The 21972-nt window shown below is 34.5% G+C and overlaps 1 protein-coding gene across 3 annotated transcripts in view; it reads right to left on the bottom strand.

Annotated features, from left to right (window-relative positions):
* Positions 1-5847: 5847 nt before the first annotated feature.
* LOC149787277 (uncharacterized) overlaps positions 5848-21972 on the bottom strand; it is a 137129-nt gene continuing 121004 nt past the window's right edge. For all 3 annotated transcript variants that reach the window (XM_089977802.1, XM_089977801.1, XM_089977803.1), the window contains 4 exons: positions 18007-18085; positions 17164-17356; positions 13783-13859; positions 5848-8108 (listed from right to left, as the gene is read on the bottom strand). In XM_089977802.1, the coding sequence (XP_089833928.1) occupies positions 7864-8108; positions 13783-13859; positions 17164-17356; positions 18007-18085 (594 nt within the window). In that variant the 3' untranslated portion in view covers positions 5848-7863. The remainder of the gene's footprint in view (positions 8109-13782; positions 13860-17163; positions 17357-18006; positions 18086-21972) is intronic.

The following is a 21972-nucleotide window of genomic DNA, read 5'->3' as shown; positions in this document are numbered from 1 at the left end:
AAAGATTAGCATGAACCGTAATTTGTTCGAGTTCATATTTTTCCGTGCATGCGCCAACACCACCAATTGTTAATCGTTCGACATTTCATCTTATGGATTAATACCATTTTTTAATTAACCTACACAACAGTTAAAATGTTTTCAACTCCATGCAAAAAGATATGTATTCAAGCAAAAGTGAAATATAGATTGGAGTACACCAAAACTGGCCTTGCATTCAGCCATCAAACATCAATGTACATTATGCTTTTTGTATAGTAGTACGCCACAAATTTTGGAATTGGTTTTGTGTGCAGTCTCATATTGTTGCCTATAATTTACCTGTCATACATGTACTATATAATAATATTATTATATGGTGCAGGTATAACATAAATTGTAAGCAATGATATGTGCCCATGTGGACATGTGGCAGAAAAATGTGAAAAAGCACACAGCTTGCACATAGATATTGGAAAAATGAAGAACATCCAGCAGATTTCTGCTCTGGAGTACTTTAAGGCACCTACTCATGTCCTGCAAGCTACCAATGCTATAGTGTTTGTGAGTTTTCTTGTTGAATTTAGCTTGCCTTTCTTAGTTGGAAATCAGCAACAGTGACTGTGAAATACTATTTCCTGTTATAAGGAAAAATAAGACAAACTTTAGTGCATCCTTATTTGCAACAGTTTTAATCACCAAGATTAAACTGTAGGCAAGAAGCCTGAACTGTTTTGAAAACAAATTTACCATAGCGCAATTGAGGAAGTTCGAGACTGTCACATCATCATATTATGACAAATAGTGTGAAGTTGTGTATATCAGTAAATTTGGCTGCCAATAAATTTGTACTTGTAATAACATATTTTAGTTTTAGTTTGGGATATTCATATAATGCAGTACTGACCATCAAAGTGGATGGAGCTTGTGTCAGGGTATTATTTTTCACTAATTGTATTCAAAATCCACTAATTTGTATCTTTTTCACTAATTGCAGGTCTAGAGGGTTGGCTACTCTGATGTAAGGACATCTGCATAAAGTATGCATACAAGCATATCTACTACATTTCATGTGTATGTGTCTACATATGAATACAATCATGTCTAATCTATTTTACATATCTGTCTACGTATGTGTACAAGTATGCCTACTATATTTCATGTGTCTGTGTCAGGTCATCTAAATATGCATACAAGCATGTCTACTGTATTTCATGTGTCTGTGTCAGGTCATCTAAATATGCATACAAGCATGCCTACTGTATTTCATGTGTCTGTGTCAGGTCATCTAAATATGCATACAAGCATATCTACTATATTTCATGTGTATGTGTCTACATATGAATACAATCATGTCTAATCTATTTTACATCTGTCTACGTATGTGTACAAGTATGCCTACTATATTTCATGTGTCTGTGTCAGGTCATCTAAATATGCATACAAGCATGTCTACTATATTTCATGTGTATGTGTCAGGTCATCTAAATATGCATACAAGCATGTCTACTATATTTCATGTGTCTGTGTCAGGTCATCTAAATATGCATACAAGCATGTCTACTATATTTCATGTGTCTGTGTCAGGTCATCTAAATATGCATACAAGCATGTCTACTATATTTCATGTGCTTTGTGTCTACATATGCATACAAGTATGTCTGCTGTATTTCATTTGTCTGTGTCAGGTGGTTTTACTTCATCATGATGACAAGGTTTTGATTAAATTCTATTTTGCAAAAAAGAAATTAAAAAAAATTAAAAACAAAGAAAAAATGTATCAGTAGCTTTTGTGTAATCATGATAATAGTGCAAGCAGTGATGCAACATTGGTGACCATTACATAAGGAAATATTAATTTCTTATATTATATTTGGTGTGTCCTTAAACAATCACTTCTTACTTGCACCATGTTATTTTGTGTTATTGTCATTTGGAGGAGAAATGAGAGAACAACAAAAGTCACAGCCATTCCAGTTGCCAGCTTATTTAAAGACTCCTTATGGAAGTAAACTCTGGTCCAGTATTTTGAATTTGTTAGACTGCTTATAAAGACCCCTTCAGAAATTACCCTCTGGTCCAGCAATCTGAATCTGTGCATGGTACATCTCTAGTACTCATGTAATATGTGTAGCAGCAAATAGTACATATCTAGTACTAGTGTAATATGTGTAGCAGCAAATAGTACATCTCTAGTACTAGTGTAATATGTGTAGCAGCAAATACTATATCTCTAGTACTAGTGTAATATGTGTAGCAGCAAATAGTACATCTCTAGTACCAGTGTAATATGTGTAGCAGCAAATAGTACATCTCTAGTACTAGTGTAATATGTGTAGCAGCAAATAGTATATCTAGTACTGGTGTAATATGTGTAGCAGCAAATAGTACATCTCTAGTACTTGTATAATATGTGTAGCAGCAAATAGTACATCTCTAGTACTAATGTAATATGTGAAGCAGCAAATACTACATCTCTAGTACTAGTGTAATGTGTGTAGCAGCAAATACTACATCTCTAGTACTAGTGTAATATGTGTAGCAGCAAATACTACATCTCTAGTACTAATGTAATATGTGAAGCAGCAAATACTACATCTCTAGCACTAGTGTAATGTGTGTAGCAGCAAATACTACATCTCTAGTACTAGTGTAATGTGTGTAGCAGCAAATACTACATCTCTAGTACTAGTGTAATGTGTGTAGCAGCAAATAGTACATCTCTAGTACTAGTGTAATAGTTACAATATGGTTTATGACATTGGTGTTGAGGATGCCGATGGAGCTTACGAAATGGGAATACAGAGCAGTCATTTCAAGTAGCAGGGCTAGTTTCACCATCTTTGTTTTGAATGACATCACAAGAATCATGTGACACAAACATGGTCGATGACTGACTAGATAAAATAACCAGCATGCTGCAAGTGAACAGTTGTGACAGCAACAAGCTGGTCCCCTTGAGATAGCATCAGGCTTTGGTGATCAGGATTAACAATGTCTCAAAATGGCAACCTCTTTACACCTGGTACTTTCCCTGCTTTCATATGTAAAAAAATGAAAATATTGCATCCAAATGTATTCATAGTTGAAAGGTGAACTGTCCATTTGCAAGATATACATTGCTGATTTTTCGCAACATATTTAGCAGAAATAATTCTGCATTATTTGTTGAGTCAACAAAAACACATTTCCAGGCAATAGCCTGATACGATACATCATATCATTAGTGTTAAAATTAGTGCATTGGTCTGAGATATCAGGCATGTTTGCTGTTCTATCAACACCCTTATTTACTTCATACATTGAAGAACACATGGCCATTTCTGCCACTGGTATTCATTGTACCTCATATAGAGTTTCGGTCTTGGCAAGTACTTAATACAATAAACATATCAATTAACCACAAAAGGGCATGTCATGACCTATTCTAGTAGAGGCATGTCATGACCTGTTGTAGTAGAGGCATATCATGACCTGCTTTAGTAGAGGTGTATCATGACCTGTTCTAGATGAGGCATATTGTGTCCTGTTCTAGTAGAGACATGTCTAGAACTGTTCTAATAGATGCATGTCATAACCTGTTATAGTTGAGGCATATCATGATCTGTTTGAGTAGAGGCATGTCATGACCTGTTGTAGCAGATACATATCATGACCTGCTTTAATAGAGGTGTATCATGACCTTTTCTAGTAGAGGCATGTCATGACCTGTTGTGGTAGAGGCATGTCATGACCTGTTATAGTTGAGGCATATCATGACCTGTTGTAGTTGAGGCATATAATGATCTTTTGTAGTAGAGGCATGTCATGACCTGTTGTAGTTGAGGCATATCATGACCTGTTTTAGTAGAAGCATGTCATGACCTGTTGAAGAGGAGGCATGTCATGACCTGTTCTAGTAGAGGCATATCATGACCTGCTTTAATAGAGGTGTATCATGACCTTTTCTAGTAGAGGCATGTCATGACCTGTTGTGGTAGAGGCATGTCATGACCTGTTATAGTTGAGGCATATCATGACCTGTTATAGTTGAGGCATATAATGATCTTTTGTAGTAGAGGCATGTCATGACCTGTTGTAGTTGAGGCATATCATGACCTGTTTTAGTAGAAGCATGTCATGACCTGTTTTAGTAGAGGCATGTCATGACCTGTTCTGTTAGAGGTATATCATGACATTTTCTAGTAGAGGCATATCATGACCTGTTATAGTAGAGGCATATCATGACCTGTTATAGTACTGTCTGGAAGAAGTTTATTTGCAAAACTTTTTAAAGCAAAAGGAAGAATAATTTTACTGATAAATACATATTTTTTTGTTTTTAGTGGGCATGGGTTTTAGTGATCTATGTCCACATTCACTAATCATGAATTTACAGATTAGCATTGATTTTAATGACAGTAATAAATAGCCCGACTCTTAAAACAAACTGTAAGATCAAAAGTTGCTGATGTAAGGAATTTATGTGACACACTAGATGAAGATACTTTTTTAATGCCTCGAGATGAAAGTTTAGAAAATTGAAAATCTCACTTTGAAAGTGCAAGTCAGTACCTGAAGCTCTTGAATGGGAGTACAGTTAATTTCGAAATGATATTAGCTTATCTTGATTATTGTCCTTGAATAGAAGTACAGTTCATTTAGAAATGATATTAGCTTATCTTGATTACTGTCCTTGAATGGAAGTACAGTTCATTTAGAAATGATACTAGCTTATCTTGATTACTGTCCTTGAATGGAAGTACAGTTCATTTAGAAATGATACTAGCTTATCTTGATTACTGTCCTTGAATGAAGTACAGTTCATTTAGAAATGATACTAGCTTATCTTGATTACTGTCCTTGAATGGAAGTACAGTTCATTTAGAAATGATACTAGCTTATCTTGATTACTGTCCTTGAATGGAAGTACAGTTCATTTAGAAATGATACTAGCTTATCTTGATTACTGTCCTTGAATGGAAGTACAGTTCATTTAGAAATGATACTAGCTTATCTTGATTACTGTCCTTGAACGGAAGTACAGTTCATTTAGAAATGATACTAGCTTATCTTGATTACTGTCCTTGAACGGAAGTACAGTTCATTTAGAAATGATACTAGCTTATCTTGATTACTGTCCTTGAATGGAAGTACAGTTCATTTAGAAATGATACTAGCTTATCATGATTACTGTCCTTGAACGGAAGTACAGTTCATTTAGAAATGATACTAGCTTATCTTGATTACTGTCCTTGAACGGAAGTACAGTTCATTTAGAAATGATAGTAGCTTATCTTGATTACTGTCCTTGAACGGAAGTACAGTTCATTTAGAAATTATACTAGCTTATCTTGATTACTGTCCTTGAATGGAAGTACAGTTCATTTAGAAATGATACTAGCTTATCTTGATTACTGTCCGTGAATGGAAGTACAGTTCATTTAGAAATGATACTAGCTTATCTTGATTACTGTCCTTGAATGGAAGTACAGTTCATTTAGAAATGATACTAGCTTATCTTGATTACTGTCCTTGAATGGAAGTACAGTTCATTTAGAAATGATACTAGCTTATCTTGATTACTGTCCTTGAATGGAAGTACAGTTCATTTAGAAATGATAGTAGCTTATCTTGATTACTGTCCTTGAATGGAAGTACAGTTCATTTAGAAATGATACTAGCTTATCTTGATTACTGTCCTTGAATGGAAGTACAGTTCATTTAGAAATTATATTATCTTAATTACTGCCCTTGAATGTGTACAATTCATGTAGAAATGATTAGTATAACTTGATTACTGTCCTTGTACTTTTGATACCATATGAGATGCCCCACAACAATAAATAATTACAGGGAATAAATAAAAGTGAACATGAACATCAAACATTTGTTGAATATTGTATTTCAAGTACTTGTGTTTCATTTACTTGGTGCCCAAGTCAAGATATTATTTGTACACATTGATATGAAAACATTGGAAAAAATATCACAGTTTTCTTGGTACAGCAAACACTCACTGAAAAACAAAGTGACAGAATAACAACATTTATAACATGACTACCTTCTTATTTACATAATAAACTCATATACTTTGTAAATATGTTATGTGTATGCAACACATCATGTTACAAATGACATGATGGGGGACAAGCATAACAACTGAGGCATCATAATCTATTTCAACATTATCTGCAGATTCAACAAATAAAATCAGTTTATTTTGTCATGTGATTACCAGAATCCTACAATGCCCACTGCATTTTTTTTTTAAATGTCAGCTAATGTCGGTCATTTGCTCATTGAGGGTCCCAGAAGACTGAATTTTCTGATTTCATAAATTCCATTTAAATTTAACAGTAAGATCCTCAACATAATTAACAACATTCCTGAAATTTTCTCAGTGTTAAATAACCACTGCATTACACTTCAGCTTTCTTACAGACTGTATGTGTCTTTTTGATAGTAACATCAAATCAGGCTAGCATATCCTGTATACAAATATATCAAATTATATCATTGTTATTAATACTTGGAAATTTTTCTAGGATTGTAATAATGAAATTTTAATATCACTGACCTACGTAATGATTTTATCTAATACAGACATAATAATTTTTACCTAAAAATTATTTAACCTATATTTTCTTTTATATTTATAAACTTTAGACCACTGTTATGAACTTTTTTTCCCCGTTAAATAGCTTACAAATAAGTACAACACTGGTATACTTCTAATTTGTTTATGTGTTTCAACACTGGCTATAGTTTAAACAATATTATTACATTTTTTGTGAATGAACAATTTCTTGTACATAAAGACAGATGCATAACTAAAACAAGCACAGCTTTGCTTGCAAACTGATTAGTTCCATTGCAGACTTTACAGTGTAAGCAAAGATACGCAGTGCAGATTTTAAGACTAATAATAAATGCAGTTTTAGATGCCTACAAGAGACACAAATAGTATTTATTTACAATGATGCAACAACTGTAGAAGGTTTCTCCAACAAGTGAAAATTTATCACAGCTTTTGCAATTAATGCTAAAAAAATTCTCCCATCAAGTGAAAACTGATCACAGGCTTTGAAATTAATGCTGAAAAGTTTATTGCAGAAAGTGAAAATTTATCATATTTAAAATCAATGCTGGATTGATAATTATATAACCATTTTAATATGAAATACTTTGGTTGAAAAAATACTTTCTAATGAAAGCTCTAGTCATATCATTTGCTACAATGCTTATGTAAATTGTCTACATGTAGAAGACTAAATTTTTGGTAGTAAAGAAAATGATAGATGACTCTACTGTTTTTCATTTATTGATTATCCCTGGGTGAACTGTATGCAACATAATGTTCTCTACATCATTAGCTTTAATCTGCAGAACTATGGGTTTTTTGTTTTTTTTCCTACAAAACTCTAATGGTCTATTTCATGTTTATTTTCAGTGATTGGCACATTAAAAAAAATCAATAAAACTAATCCCCCAACTGTTTCCAACATAACTGGCCCAGACACAATGGGGTACTCCTGTACTGAGAGTCAGAGAGGTTCACTATAGCTCATGTTTTCCTTAGAGTGAAAAGCTATCACTCAGCTACTTTATGTCCCAGACTTAAACTGTACCACTCCCAAAGTAGAAATCCCCTCTGTGTCCCAAGCTCCAAAATCAGAGACACTTTCTAGTATGTAACAATGGAAATTTAGAACATCATTACCAAATACGCCAACTGGTTTCATGATTTGGTGACTCAGATGTGAGTTCCTAGTAAAAACAATTAAGAATCTAAAAGGCACATTTGAATTTTGTCCTGGCACATTTTCCTGATTGGTGGATAGCTTGCAATCCAGATAGTGCAACTCCTGACATTGTTCACATGGTAAGTACGTCCTTGTTATATTACAACGCAGTTGCTGCAATCATGTCGGGTCTGACAACAGACTGTTCCGGTATAAAGTATTTTTGCGAAGACTTCAGCATGATCAGGATTGGCTCCTGGAATCGCAGATCATACTCATCCAGTTCATTGGGGAATGGATTCAGGATAATGGATTTCATCGGCAGGTTTATGCTGTTGACAAAACCACTGACCTGGCCAGGTAAGGGATGATAACCTCGAGCAGTCATGGGTGGTAAACGATAGTCTGAAATGGTCCAAAAAGAAAAACTGATTTAAATCACAAAATATTAAACTGATTTAAATCCCAATAAATACAATTTTACAAACCTGACATGGAAAGCAATTAAAACAAAATCTTTATTCATCAAATACTCCACCTGATCACATTAAAGTTATATTTCCTTTTGCTGAATCTATAATCCAGCACTCCCAGAAAGACCCCAAAATTGGTCATCCCTGTCTACATACCTTATAGACTGTAACAGTAATATATTTTCAAAGACAATTTTTACTAGATACCTTAATAAATAAGTTCCATGACTGCAAAGTGAATATATACCAGATGTTCACCAGTTTAAGCTTGTACTTGAACAAGTAACATATAAACTCCCAAAATCTGATCGATTTCTCAAAAATAATATCCATTTAAAATGTTGGTATTTTTTATTGATCTAACCTAATTTTCAGCACTGGATGCATTATTTTACACCATTAATTTAATATTTTTTTCCTTTTATAAATGAGAGGTCCGTGTCGGTACTTCAAGTGGTCTCTCCACAGTTCAGTCTTACATTAGATTTGCATACTTTGGGGTCATCCAGTGGTAGAGCTCTTTCTAGCCAGATGGAACCACAAGCTATATACCTTTGGGTTTATCATATCAGACCCAGAAGCCTGCATGGAAGTGGATAATGTGTCATTCTGCTGGGACAAGATTCTGGGGTACTTCGTCTTTCTTCTTACTGTGTTTATTCTGAGTGATTCAAGGGATCAGAACTGCAAGGTGATCATTCATGTCAGATAAGACAAATTCTGGATCAATGACTTAACATAGAGTTAGATGTTCCCAGAAAGATTCAGGCATCTCCAAATAGCTAAGACTGCAGGTCTTCCATCTCTACCCAGAGACATTCCCTTTATACACTGTATATGGTTCTTGGCAAGTAAGACCTCTACAAAGAGTTCGACCCTTCAATCAAGATGAGAATCACACCAAATAAAATGCCTCCTCTTTTGAAGGCATCTGGGGGAAATTTGCATGTCCTTTCATACTTGTGCAAGAACAATGGCTTTGTTCCCTTATGGAGTTTTACCTTGCTACTAATTTCTTTCTCTGCCTCTAGAGAAGAAATTGGCACCAATTTCTATTAAGGGTTATATCTCCCTAATTTTGGCCATGCTGGGGTCTTTGACTTGTTGGCCAATTATGACCTGAGCTGACCCTGGGAAATTGCATTATTTCCCAACTGGAATCTCTAATGGTTTTCTTTTCTGCTCTAAGCTGCCTGTATAAGAACTCACTAAAGCTGCTATTTCACAACGTGTTTCCTAACGAACATGGATTCAGCTTGCAGAACTGGTCAGTGGCATGCCCTTTCTATCAACATAAACTATCCCTGCTATGGATTCAGCTTGCAGCACTGGTCAGTTGCATGCCCTTTTGTTCAACATAAACTATGCATAATTCTGCTCAGATGATTCAGTTGTTTTTAATGATACATCTGGGATTCTTGACCAAAAAACTGTTGTTATCTACAGGTAATTAGAAGCTTTTCATTCACAGTCTCTCATCATTAGATCATTCTAGAGAAGGCAAACTCCTAAACCCAGTTTGTGCTTTAAAGTGCTATATTAAACACATTTTTAGATACTTTTCCTGCAGGTAAAGGATAGAATGCAGAATGTAAACCCTCAAGCTTTTTCCTCTTGACTCAAGTACTTGATTCATTGGTATATTCAGAGATCTCAGATCAGATATACCGCTTAAATTATTAACATGTGAAATTTGAGGACAAATGTTCAATTTGTGATAATTTTCAGGCTGTTAGCTATCGTGCACAGTTGACTTTCTCCAGTTTTTACCTCTAGGCCTCACAAAGAAGAGAACTAAATCGGGTTGGCAGTGGCTGTTTGCCTATATGTCAACTGGACCTTTTTGATGCCAGCAAAACCTTATCATTGGCAGTGGTTGAAGGCTTTTGCTGGAATTGCCCAGAAAGGAAACCATTTCATCTTGTCCTTACATTAAAGTTTCATGCTATTACATATTGTTTGATTCACAATTATCCCTCATTTGTGCTACAGAACTGTTATCCCTCATTTGTGCTACAGAACTGTTATCCCTCAGCTGTGCTACAGTACTGTTATCCCTTAGTTGTGCCAAAGTACTATTATCCCTTAGTTGTGCCACAGTAGTTATCCCTCAGTTGTGCTACAGTACTGTTATCCCTCAGTTGTGCTACAGTAGTGTTTGATTGTTGCAAAACAAAACTTACTGATTGATTAATTGCACTAATGACATTATTAATGCTATTTGCTATGCCATGCCAAGGAAATGAAATAATAATAATAGAAAATCCTATAAACTAATAAAAAAATTACAAGGCGACTCAATGGGTACATAAAAGTGTAATCCCCACTTAGGAACTCTCCCAATTTCTTATCATATACCACTAAGAAACTAATATTTTCCTATACATTACATTTCACAAATGATATTTCTTGAATTGCGCCATATTCACTCCCTTTTCACTATAATTATAACACAGTTATTACAAAAAATTTTCTGAAAATATAACATTCATTTAGCCTGACATAAAGACATGAAACAGATATCTGGTAGCTTCCAATGATATTGTGAGTTCTTTGGTATTGGGGTATTTGAGGTTTTTAGTAATTAACTGCATAGCACTACCTATTGTGTGCTTATCTTATATACAATGGATGACCATAAGTTGCAAATTCTGTATTACCAGTTTTATTTCAGGAAAATGTCAGGACTGCTGGCAAGTACATCACTGTAACAATGCACCCATGAATTTCACTTTTTCAAACATGATGGCCATACCCCATGTTCTTAAATAAAATCTACATCTTAAAATCGATATCACAAACGAATCAGTTAAGCAGTTTGTCATCTGATAATGTCCAATGATTTTATGCAAGAGTCCAATCATATGATAACCATATTTGTCAAGAAGCAAGAGATCAAATATATGGTAGCAAATCAGAGTCAAAATATGAAGGATATTAATACTGTTGTTTTCCTGTGCAATTGACAGGTGTGGACATGTAAACTTTATTGTACATGATTTTTTACTTTTTGTTGTACATCCACCTAGTTTTGTTTAAACAGTCTGTGGTAGACACATACTTTCAGGCTCATAGTGGTGTGCCATCCTAACCAACAATCCAATCACACTCCCACACCCCTGTCACAAGTGGTTACATATGTATTGTTTTAATTCTCTCAGATAAGTTTCTGCTGCTGGAGGGTACAGGTGACAGAATGAGAGCCACTGAAGTAGTATTCAATTTTAAAATTAATTTACAATTTGTGTTATATATACACATCAAGATCTTAACATTAGGACAACTATTTACCATCACAAAAATATTTTAATAGTATTAACGTGATATCAGAGTAATGCCCCATGCATAACCTGGAATCTACATGGTATCTGTTTATCAACTGTTTCCCAGAGTCATCTGATTTAAACTATAAATTAAAATGTATGTTAATATAGAGCAAAGAACATCAAACAGACATATATAATATCTTGAAGGTCAGTGTCTTTATTTATTTATTCACTGATAGCTAACTTTAAGAACTGTGAAACCACAGCACTCCAGTATATAGGAAGTGCACAGAGCACATGAGTCCATGCTCTTGAAACCACTTTAATTATCATTATTATAGGTTACTGCCTTCCAAATTTTTTATCTTGCTACAGTTTGTACTTTGAAACCACTTTCATTATCTTTATAGGCTGTTACTCTCCCAACCTTTTTAATCATTTTAGAGTTTGTACCATGCAACAGCTTTAATTATCTTTACAGGCTACTGCCCTCCCAACCTTTCTTTTATCTTCCTATTGGCCATACCTAGAAAGTGCTTTAATTATCATTATTACGGGCTACTGTCCTCCCATTTTGGTTATCTTTCAACTGGCTGTGAGGAACTGAAATGGGGGGCAGGTATCCAAATCGGAAGTTTTTTTTCTTCGGGGTATTGCTACATTCCACCACTTGCACGTTATCTAAACAATTTCTAGTCATGAACTAGTATGCAGTGAGGGTCAAATTAATTTGACTTCCAATAAAAAATTAAGAACTAAGAATCAAATAATACTTCCTTTCCCATGCAGAGGTCATCACATTAAGGACAGAGCACATCAGGTCTCTTTGCGGTAACCATAGAGGCCATCACACTGAGGACTGAGGCCCATCAGGTCTGTTTACTGTAGCCATAGACGCCATCAAATTGAGGATAGATGCACATCAGGTCTGTTCCCTGTAGGCATAGTGGCCATCACACTGAGGACTGAGGCCCATCAGTCTGTTTACTGTAGCCATTGAGGCCATCACACTGAAGACCATCAGGTCTTTTTACTGCAGCCAAAGAGGCCATCAAATTAAGGACAGATGCACATCAGGTCTGTTTACTGTTGCCATAATGGCCATCGCACTGAGGAATGAGGCCCATCAGGTCTGTTTACTGAAACCATAGTGCTATCACATTGAGGACTGAGGCCCATCAGGTATGTTTACTGTAGCCATAGAGGCCATCACATTTAGGACAGAGGCCCATCAGGTCTGTTTAATGTAGCCATAGAGGAAATCACACTGAGGCCCATCAGGTCTGTTTACTGCAGCCAAAGAGGCCATCAAATTAAGGACAGATGCACATCAGGTCTGTTTACTGTAGCCATAGTGGCCATCATATTGAGGACTGAGGCCCATCAGGTTTGTTTACTGTAACCATAGTGCCATCATATTGAGGACTGAGGCCCATCAGGTATGTTTACTGTAGCCAAAGTGGCCATCACACTGAGGCCTGAGGCCCATCAGTCTGTTTACTGTAGCCATCACATTGAGGACAGAGGCCCATCAAATCTGTTTACTGTAGCCATAGAGGACATCACAATGAGGACAGAAGCCCATCAGGCCTATTTACTATAACCACAGAGGCCATCACATTGAGGACAGAGGCCCATCAGGTCTGTTTACTGTAGCTATAGAGGCCATCACATTGAGATCTCAGGCTGATCAGGTCTGTTTACTGTAGCCATTGGTTTGATTCAAGTATCAACTTGAAAACAAAGCAAGTGATGCCTTTACAAGTAAAGAGCTTATCATGCCAAATGCACTGGCAGAAAACTTGGGAAATATAACTTTGGATTTATATCTAACTTATGAAGAAGGAAAATACAACTTAAATAAAAACTCCTATTGCATCAACACAGCATTTACAGAACAAATCACAAATATTAATAGAAATACAGGTTCTTAGGACTTGCATGAAAATGGAGACAATATACTTAACTAGTAAACATCCACATTAAACAACACTTATGAAGACTTCACTCAGCGATGGGTAGTATTCAATTTACCCATGATTTCAAATTATCAAAATCCAAATCATTGTAGATACAAGTATTGTGTAAAGAATACCATCATGAAATGAATAAACAGTGCATACCATACACAAATGCATGAAAATGTACAAATATTTTATTTGACAGTACTTTTATGTACTGGAAACATCAAGAGTCCCTAACATTACCCCAGATTTATCAAACTTTGCTGTATGTCACTCCTATAAGATGATCCCTACTCTGTATGAACCAAATTTTCAGCAAAAAAGGTCGACTTATAAGTTAGTAAATATGGTAAACTGCGCAATATTTGTCACTTACCAACATGGAGAGTAGTTTCCCTATGAGCTTGGCAAGCACTAGTGTGTGTCTCCCCCAGGCGCACAAGACAAGGTTTGCTGTTAAAAAGAAATGGTCAGGTATGTAGTGTACATTTCACTCCATGCTGCAGACATGAAAACTATTAGACTTTTCTATTTTTACAAGTGCATATAAAACCCTCTTGGCCCTTCATATAGAATGACCATAGAGATGTCAATATTAGTATTTGCATCAGACAAGTTTATTGGGACCGATATAGGAGACAACTGTTTGCAAAGGAAGCTAAAGTCAATTCAGAGAAATTTTGACAAGACTGTATCTAAGATTATTTTATACAAAAACATTATTAATTAATGATCATAATTAACATATAAAACTTAGTGCCATAGTTGATGTAATACAAACATAGCCACTTCTAAGCACCTCTGTCTAAATCTAAACATACTCAAAAGAAAGTTACTAAAAACCACTTAGAACATCATAATTTTCTCATAACTTACCAAAATGAATGCATTGTGTATCCATACCACTTAATTTTGTGGTTCAAATAGTCTCAAAAATATATCTTAGAAATGTTTTATTGGGTGTGAACATACTGGGAGATAGAATGAACCCTCAGAGTAGAAAATTCTCAAGGCAGACAAAAAGAAAAACCTCTTCAAATATGTGTACTTATTATGGTCAAACATTTAACCAAATAATAATTTAAGTGCACAGTGCATGTATTACAGAAAATGCTGCCAGTCACACAATGGACACACTGCATTAAATATGGTATAAAACGTATCGAATCACAAAATTGCAGGTATTGCAATTAATACAGTATAAAATGCTGCCATTAATACATTGCATGTATTATACTGAATATAGTACAAAATGTAGCAATTAATACAGTGCATATACTGAAATTAATGCAGCATAAAATGTAGCCATTCATTCAGTGCATGTATTTCATCAAATACAGTATAAAATGTAGCCATTAATACATTGCATGTATTACATCAAATACAGTATAAAATGTAGCCATTAATACATTGCATGTATTACATCAAATACAGTATAAAATGTAGCCATTAATACATTGCATGTATTACATCAAATACAGTATAAAATGTAGCCATTAATACATTGCATGTATTTCATCAAATACAGTATAAAATGTAGCCATTAATACATTGCATGTATTTCATCAAATACAATATAAAATGTAGCCATTAATACATTGCATGTATTTCATCAAATACAGTATAAAATGTAGCCATTAATACATTGCATGTATTTCATCAAATACAGTATAAAATGTAGCCATTAATACATTGCATGTATTTCATCAAATACAGTATAAAATGTAGCCATTCATTCAGTGCTTGTATTTCATCAAATACAGTATAAAATGTAGCCATTAATACATTGCATGTATTTCATCAAATACAGTATAAAATGTAGCCATTAATACATTGCATGTATTACATCAAATACAGTATAAAATGTAGCCATTAATACATTGCATGTATTACATCAAATACAGTATAAAATGTAGCCATTAATACATTGCATGTATTTCATCAAATACAGTATAAAATGTAGCCATTAATACATTGCATATATTACATCAAATACGGTATAAAATGAACCCAATCACACAGTGCATGTATTACATGGAATATGGTACTGTAGTCAATCACACAGTGCAAGTATTACACTGAATATGGTATTAACTGTAGCCAATCACATAGTATATGTATTACACTGTATATGGTATATAAAATGCAGCCATTAATACATTGCATATATTGCCATCAAATACAGTATAAAATGTAGCCAATCACACAGTGCATGTATTACATGGAATTTTGTACTGTAGTCAATCTACACTGAATACAGTATAAAATGATGAGAATAACACAGTGCATATATTACACTGAATATGGTATTAACTGTAGCCAATCAAACAGTACATGTATTACATCAATTACAGTATAAAATTAAGCCAATCACACAGTACATGTGTTACACCAAATATGTTGCAAAATGAGGCCAGTCATACAGTGTAGGTTTTACATTGAACATGGTATAAAATGCATCCAATCACACAGTGCATATACTACTCTGAATATGGTATAAAATGCATCCAATCACACAATGCATGTATTACACTGAATATGGTATAAAATATATCCAATCACACAGTGCAATTATTACATGAATATGGTATAAAATGCATGTTATCACACAGTGCATATATTACACTGAATATGGTATAAAATGCATCCAATCACACAGTGCATATACTACTCTGAATATGGTATAAAATGCATCCAATCACACAATGCATGTATTACACTGAATATGGTATAAAATATATCCAATCACACAGTGCAATTATTACATGAATATGGTATAAAATGCATGTTATCACACAGTGCATATATTACACTGAATATGGTATAAAATGCATCCAATCACACAGTGCATATACTACTCTGAATATGGTATAAAATGCATCCAATCACACAATGCATGTATTACACTGAATATGGTATAAAATATATCCAATCACACAGTGCAATTATTACATGAATATGGTATAAAATGCATGTTATCACACAGAGCATATATTACACTGAATATGGTATAAAATGCATCCAATCACAGTGCATGTATTACACTGAATATGGTATAAAATGCATGTAATCACACAGTGCATATATTACACTGAATATGGTATAAAATGCATGTAATCACACAATGCATATATTACTCTGAATATGGTATACAATGCATCCAATCACACAGTGCATATATTACACTGAATATGGTATAAAATGCATGTAATCACACAGTGTATATATTACACTGAATTTGGTATAAAATGCATCCAATCACACAGTGCATGTATTACACTGAATATGGTATAAATAAAGCCAATCAGAATGGGGTTATTGCATTAAATATGGACTAAAATATAGTCAATCACAATACAGGTATTACACTGAATATGGTATAAAATGAAGCCAATCACGGAGAGCGTGTATTACATTGAATACAGTATAAAATGATGAGAATAACAGTGCAGGTATTACACTTAATATGATATAAAAAATGCCAAATTACAAAAAGCAAGTATTAAATTAAATGTGGTATAAAATGTAGCTGTTGGATCACAATGCAAGTGTTAGGTTTAATATGGCCTGAATAAAGTTTCTAAAGATTGTAATATCCATATATTCTTGTACTGACAGTAAAACATTGACAGGCTGAACACGAATCTAATAAGAATAATTTTAACTTCATGCAGATTGAATCTGGAATCCTGAATAAAATAGTTGTGTTAATCACTACTCAGTAACCACTCAGTAATATAATGAATGAAATACTCACTGAGGCAGTTTGGGAAAAATGAGTACAGTGTTCTTGGCTTGTACAACATTGTCTTTGGTTCCTGCTGGTTTACGACCCGGGTGCTTTAAGCCATCCAGTTCCTTTTCCATCATCATGTCACAGAAATAATTCATTGCATCAATGTAGGTAGCACCTTCAATCAAGGCAGGGTCTGGGGGTTTGTCAAAGGTCACTACAGTATTAAAAACCAAGTAAAAATGTATGTTAGAATACATTGTGAAATCAGAAAAAAAACTTCCAAGGAATATTACAAACCTACCAACAAGCCAAACAAGTTCTTAATTTATGTATTCATTTAGATAAAATATCTACCAACAAGCCAAATGAGTTTTCAATTGATCTATTCCTTTAGTTAAAATAACTGATGGTCACAAGAAAGTATTTTTCTTTGATTGTGTTTGAATCATGATGATCATCTTGAAGTTCCTCTCATCAATAAAAGGTACAGCTGCATACTAATGTTATGTACACATACAATGCTAATAACCCCAACAGGTGTTTCAAGGTTAGATACAAACAGGTGTTTCAAGTTTAGATAAAAACAGGTGTTTCAAGATTAAATAAAAACAGGTGTTTCAAGGTTATATAAAATCAATGCTACTGTAGTATGAAAGAACACCTGGCAATTAGCACCTGATAGAATATATCCAAGTCCAACTCAAAAGTAAACTTGAAGAAAACACCTATTCAATTTGACAGACCTGATGTAAATAATTCATAATACTGCTCATTTCTCTTGCAATAACAGTGTAGGATAAGAGTATCATATAATTTACCATACAAAAAGGAACAAAAATCCTCTAATCTAAAAAAAAATCACACCTGTGACTCCCCTGCTAATTCCCCTCCCATCTGGCAATGTAGTTTCGTGATCGTCTGATATTGTTTCCCCAATACCACTCTGAAAGGAAAACAGAAGTAATCAAATTTGTGTTGTTGATGTGTCTAGCATTATGCCTGATCAGGTTAATTCAAACAAAATTTGCTGTTAATAAAAGAAAAACCATAAAATCTGCTGAACAACAAATATAAAATAACTTCAATAAATTATTGCCATTTATTTTAAAAACCTGGAATCAATTTACTGGAAAATTTGCCACCATTATTTCTCAATTTTACTCTTCTATTTTTAAGGTTAATACTGTGCATTCATGTCTTATTTTTAAGGTTAATTCTGTGTACTCATATCTTTTATGTTTAAAGTTAATACTGTGTATTCATATCTTTTATGCTTAAGGTTAATACTGTGTATTCATATGATTTATTTTTAAGGTTAATACTGTGTATTCATATGATTTATTTTTAAGGTTAATACTGTGTATTCATATGATTTATTTTTAAGGTTAATACTGTGTATTTATTTGCTCAGCATGGAAACAATCTAAAAAGTTTTGACATGCTCATACTATGATCAACTTGAAATCATCATGGGAGAGCTAAATATCATTGATCAACTTGAAATCATCATGGGAGATCTCAATATCATTAATCAACTTGAAACTGTCATGGGAGATCTCAATATCACTGATCAACTTGAAATTGTCATGGGAGATCTCAATATCACTGATCAACTTGAAATTGTCATGGGAGATCTCAATATCACTAATCAACTTGAAATTGTCATGGGAGATCTCAATATCATTAATCAACTTGAAATTGTCATGGGAGATCTCAATATCATTAATCAACTTGAAATTGTCATGGGAGATCTCAATATCATTAATCAACTTGAAACTGTCATGGGAGATCTCAATATCACTGATCAACTTGAAATTGTCATGGGAGATCTCAATATCACTGATCAACTTGAAATTGTCATGGGAGATCTCAATATCATTAATCAACTTGAAATTGTCATGGGAGATCTCAATATCATTAATCAACTTGAAATTGTCATGGGAGATCTCAATATCATTAATCAACTTGAAACTGTCATGGGAGATCTCAATATCACTGATCAACTTGAAATTGTCATGGGAGATCTCAATATCACTGATCAACTTGAAATTGTCATGGGAGATCTCAATATCACTGATCAACTTGAAATCATCATGGGAGATCTCAATATCATTGATCCACCTACCCTGATTTGCTCATCCAATAAATAAATCAATGAAGTAAAATTCCAGTTCACCAGGTACAGTGTATGGACTGTTTCTTTGTGGGACAATCAGAGAAGATGTTACTGGCTAAGTTTGATTCCAAAAGATGTCTGGGTCTCATTTACAGTTTTTTTGTTGGACAATCAGTAAAGGTGTTTTGCTAGCTTGTTTGGGAAATACATTTTTCCAACTGTTTAAACACTCTATAACCACAAAACACAAGACAAAATAGGTGCCAAAGCTTATCTCTCTGACTTATAAAAAATCCTTTAAGGACACATGGTACTAATTATATGGAAGAATTGTGAACCAGTCTAGAAATGGGTGAACAAATAATAGAGTATTTACAGGTTTGGTGGTCCATAAATGGTTAATAATGAAAATTAAAATTTTAGTAAAAATACCTTTTGAGAGCTTATTCTAAAGGTAATTTTAAAAAATATAGACAAATTTCTACTGATGCAATTTTAGTATTTTTACAGGCTTGACTCAGGAGTACTCAATAATGAAAGCAGCACCTGATTCATTTGGTGCAGAATCAATAACACGTGTTTCATGCACATGTAAATAAACAAAATGCTGCGGCTCATATGGTGTTCTCCACACATAAGCTTGCACCAAGGTTAGATGTGCATGGAGAATTATAGGTCTCATCATCAGCACCCAGAAATTTTAAGTTATTGAATTCTGAATATGATAGTGTTTCCATATGTTTACTATTGGAGTTGAATTAGTACCGTGAGTCCTTAACTGAACAATTGCCCTTGGGTCAGTACTAATAGATGGTAGATCAGTCCTGATGCAATGCCCCAGGGTCAGTACTAACAGACATTAGATCAATCCTCATGGAGTGCCCTCGGGTCAGTACTAATAAACAGTAGATTAGTCCTGATGCAATGTCCCAAGGTCAGTACTAATAGACGTTAGATTAGTCCTGATGCAATGTCCCAGGGTCAGTACTAAGAGACGTTAGATCAATCCTGATGCAATGCCCCAGAGTCAGTACTAACAGACATTAGATCAGTCCTGATTCAATGCCCTAGGGTCAGTACTAATAGATGTTAGATCAGTCCTGACACAATGCCCCTGGGTCAATACTAACAGAAATTAGATCAGTCCTGATGCAATGCCCTAGGGTCAGTACTAATAGATGATAGATCAGTCCTGATGTAATGCCCCAGGGTCAGTACTAACAGACATTAGATCAGTCCTGATGCAATGTCCTAGGGTCAGTACTAATAGATGTTAGATCGGTCCTGATGCAATGCCCAAGGGTTAGTACTAATAGATGTTAGATTAGTCTTGATGCAATGCCCCAAGGTCAGTACTAATAGACGTTAGGTTAGTCCTGATGCAATGCCCCAGGGTCAGTACTAACAGACATTAGATCAGTCCTGATGCAGTGCCCTAGGGTCAGTACTAATAGATGTTAGACTAGTCTTGATGCAATGCCCCAGGGTCAATACTAATAGATGTTAGATTAGTTTTGATGCAATGCCCCAGGGTCAGTACTAATAGACGTTAGATCAGTCCTGATGCAATCTCCCAGGGTAGTACTAATAGATGTTAGATTAGTCCTGATGCAAAGCACCAGGGTCAGTACTAATAGATGTTAGATCAGTCCTTGATGCAATGTTATTTGTGTGGAGCTGTTCCAGCACATGAAATTTTTTTAGCAAAATATGACAAGCCTAAGACTACATAAAGATAAAAGATAACAGCAACAACAACCAACTTTTATAACCATCTCTAAGACAAATTTGGGGACCTAATTTATAACCATCTCTATGACAAATTTGGGGACCTAAGTTATAACCATCTCTAAGACAAATTTGGGGACCTAATTTATAACCATCTCTAAGACAAATTTGGGGACCTAATTAAATAACATTTCACCATATGACTTAGCTGGAAATACATTCAAATTATGTGATCCATAATTCTGAGGTAGTAACTCAGCTTTTGGTCAATTATTAATTTGTTAAAACAGTAGAATGAAATAAAATACTGCTGCTGAGTGAAATTCTGTAGTATAATTTTCTCAAAGAAAAAATAAATTTTATAAACAATTAGTTTGATAGGAAATCAGTTAATCATGGAAAGATAATACTAACACATCAGCAAATCTGGAACTGAAAATGACACATGAACATTATGTCCTTGGGCACATCACTTTATACTCTATGTGCATTGGCATGATGTCCTTGGGTGAGACACTTTATACTCTATGTGCATTGGCATGATGTCCTTGGGTGAGACACTTTATACTCTATGTGCATTGGCATGATGTCCTTGGGTGAGACACTTTATACTCTATGTGCATTGGCATGATGTCCTTGGGTGAGACACTTTATATTCTATGTACATTGGCATGATGTCCTTGGGTGAGACACTTTATACTCTATGTGCACTGGCATGATGTCCTTGATTGAGACACTTTATACTCTATGTGCATTGGCATGATGTCCTTGGGTGAGACACTTTATACTCTATGTGCATTGGCATGATGTCCTTGGTTGAGACACTTTATACTCTATGTGCCTTGGCATGATGTCCTTGGGTGAGACACTTTATACTCTATGTGCTTGGCTTGATGTCCTTGGGCAATGCACATTACTATAGGTGCCTTGGCTTGATGTCCTTGAGAAAGTCACTTTATAATCTATGTGCCTTGTCATGATGTCCT

Source organism: Sinohyriopsis cumingii, chromosome 12 (assembly GCF_028554795.1).
Source record: "Sinohyriopsis cumingii isolate HCF-2022 chromosome 12, ASM2855479v2, whole genome shotgun sequence".
Lineage (NCBI taxonomy): Eukaryota > Metazoa > Mollusca > Bivalvia > Unionida > Unionidae > Sinohyriopsis > Sinohyriopsis cumingii.
The sequence above is the reverse complement of the archived record's forward strand: the minus strand, read 5'-3'. Positions and strand labels throughout refer to the sequence as shown.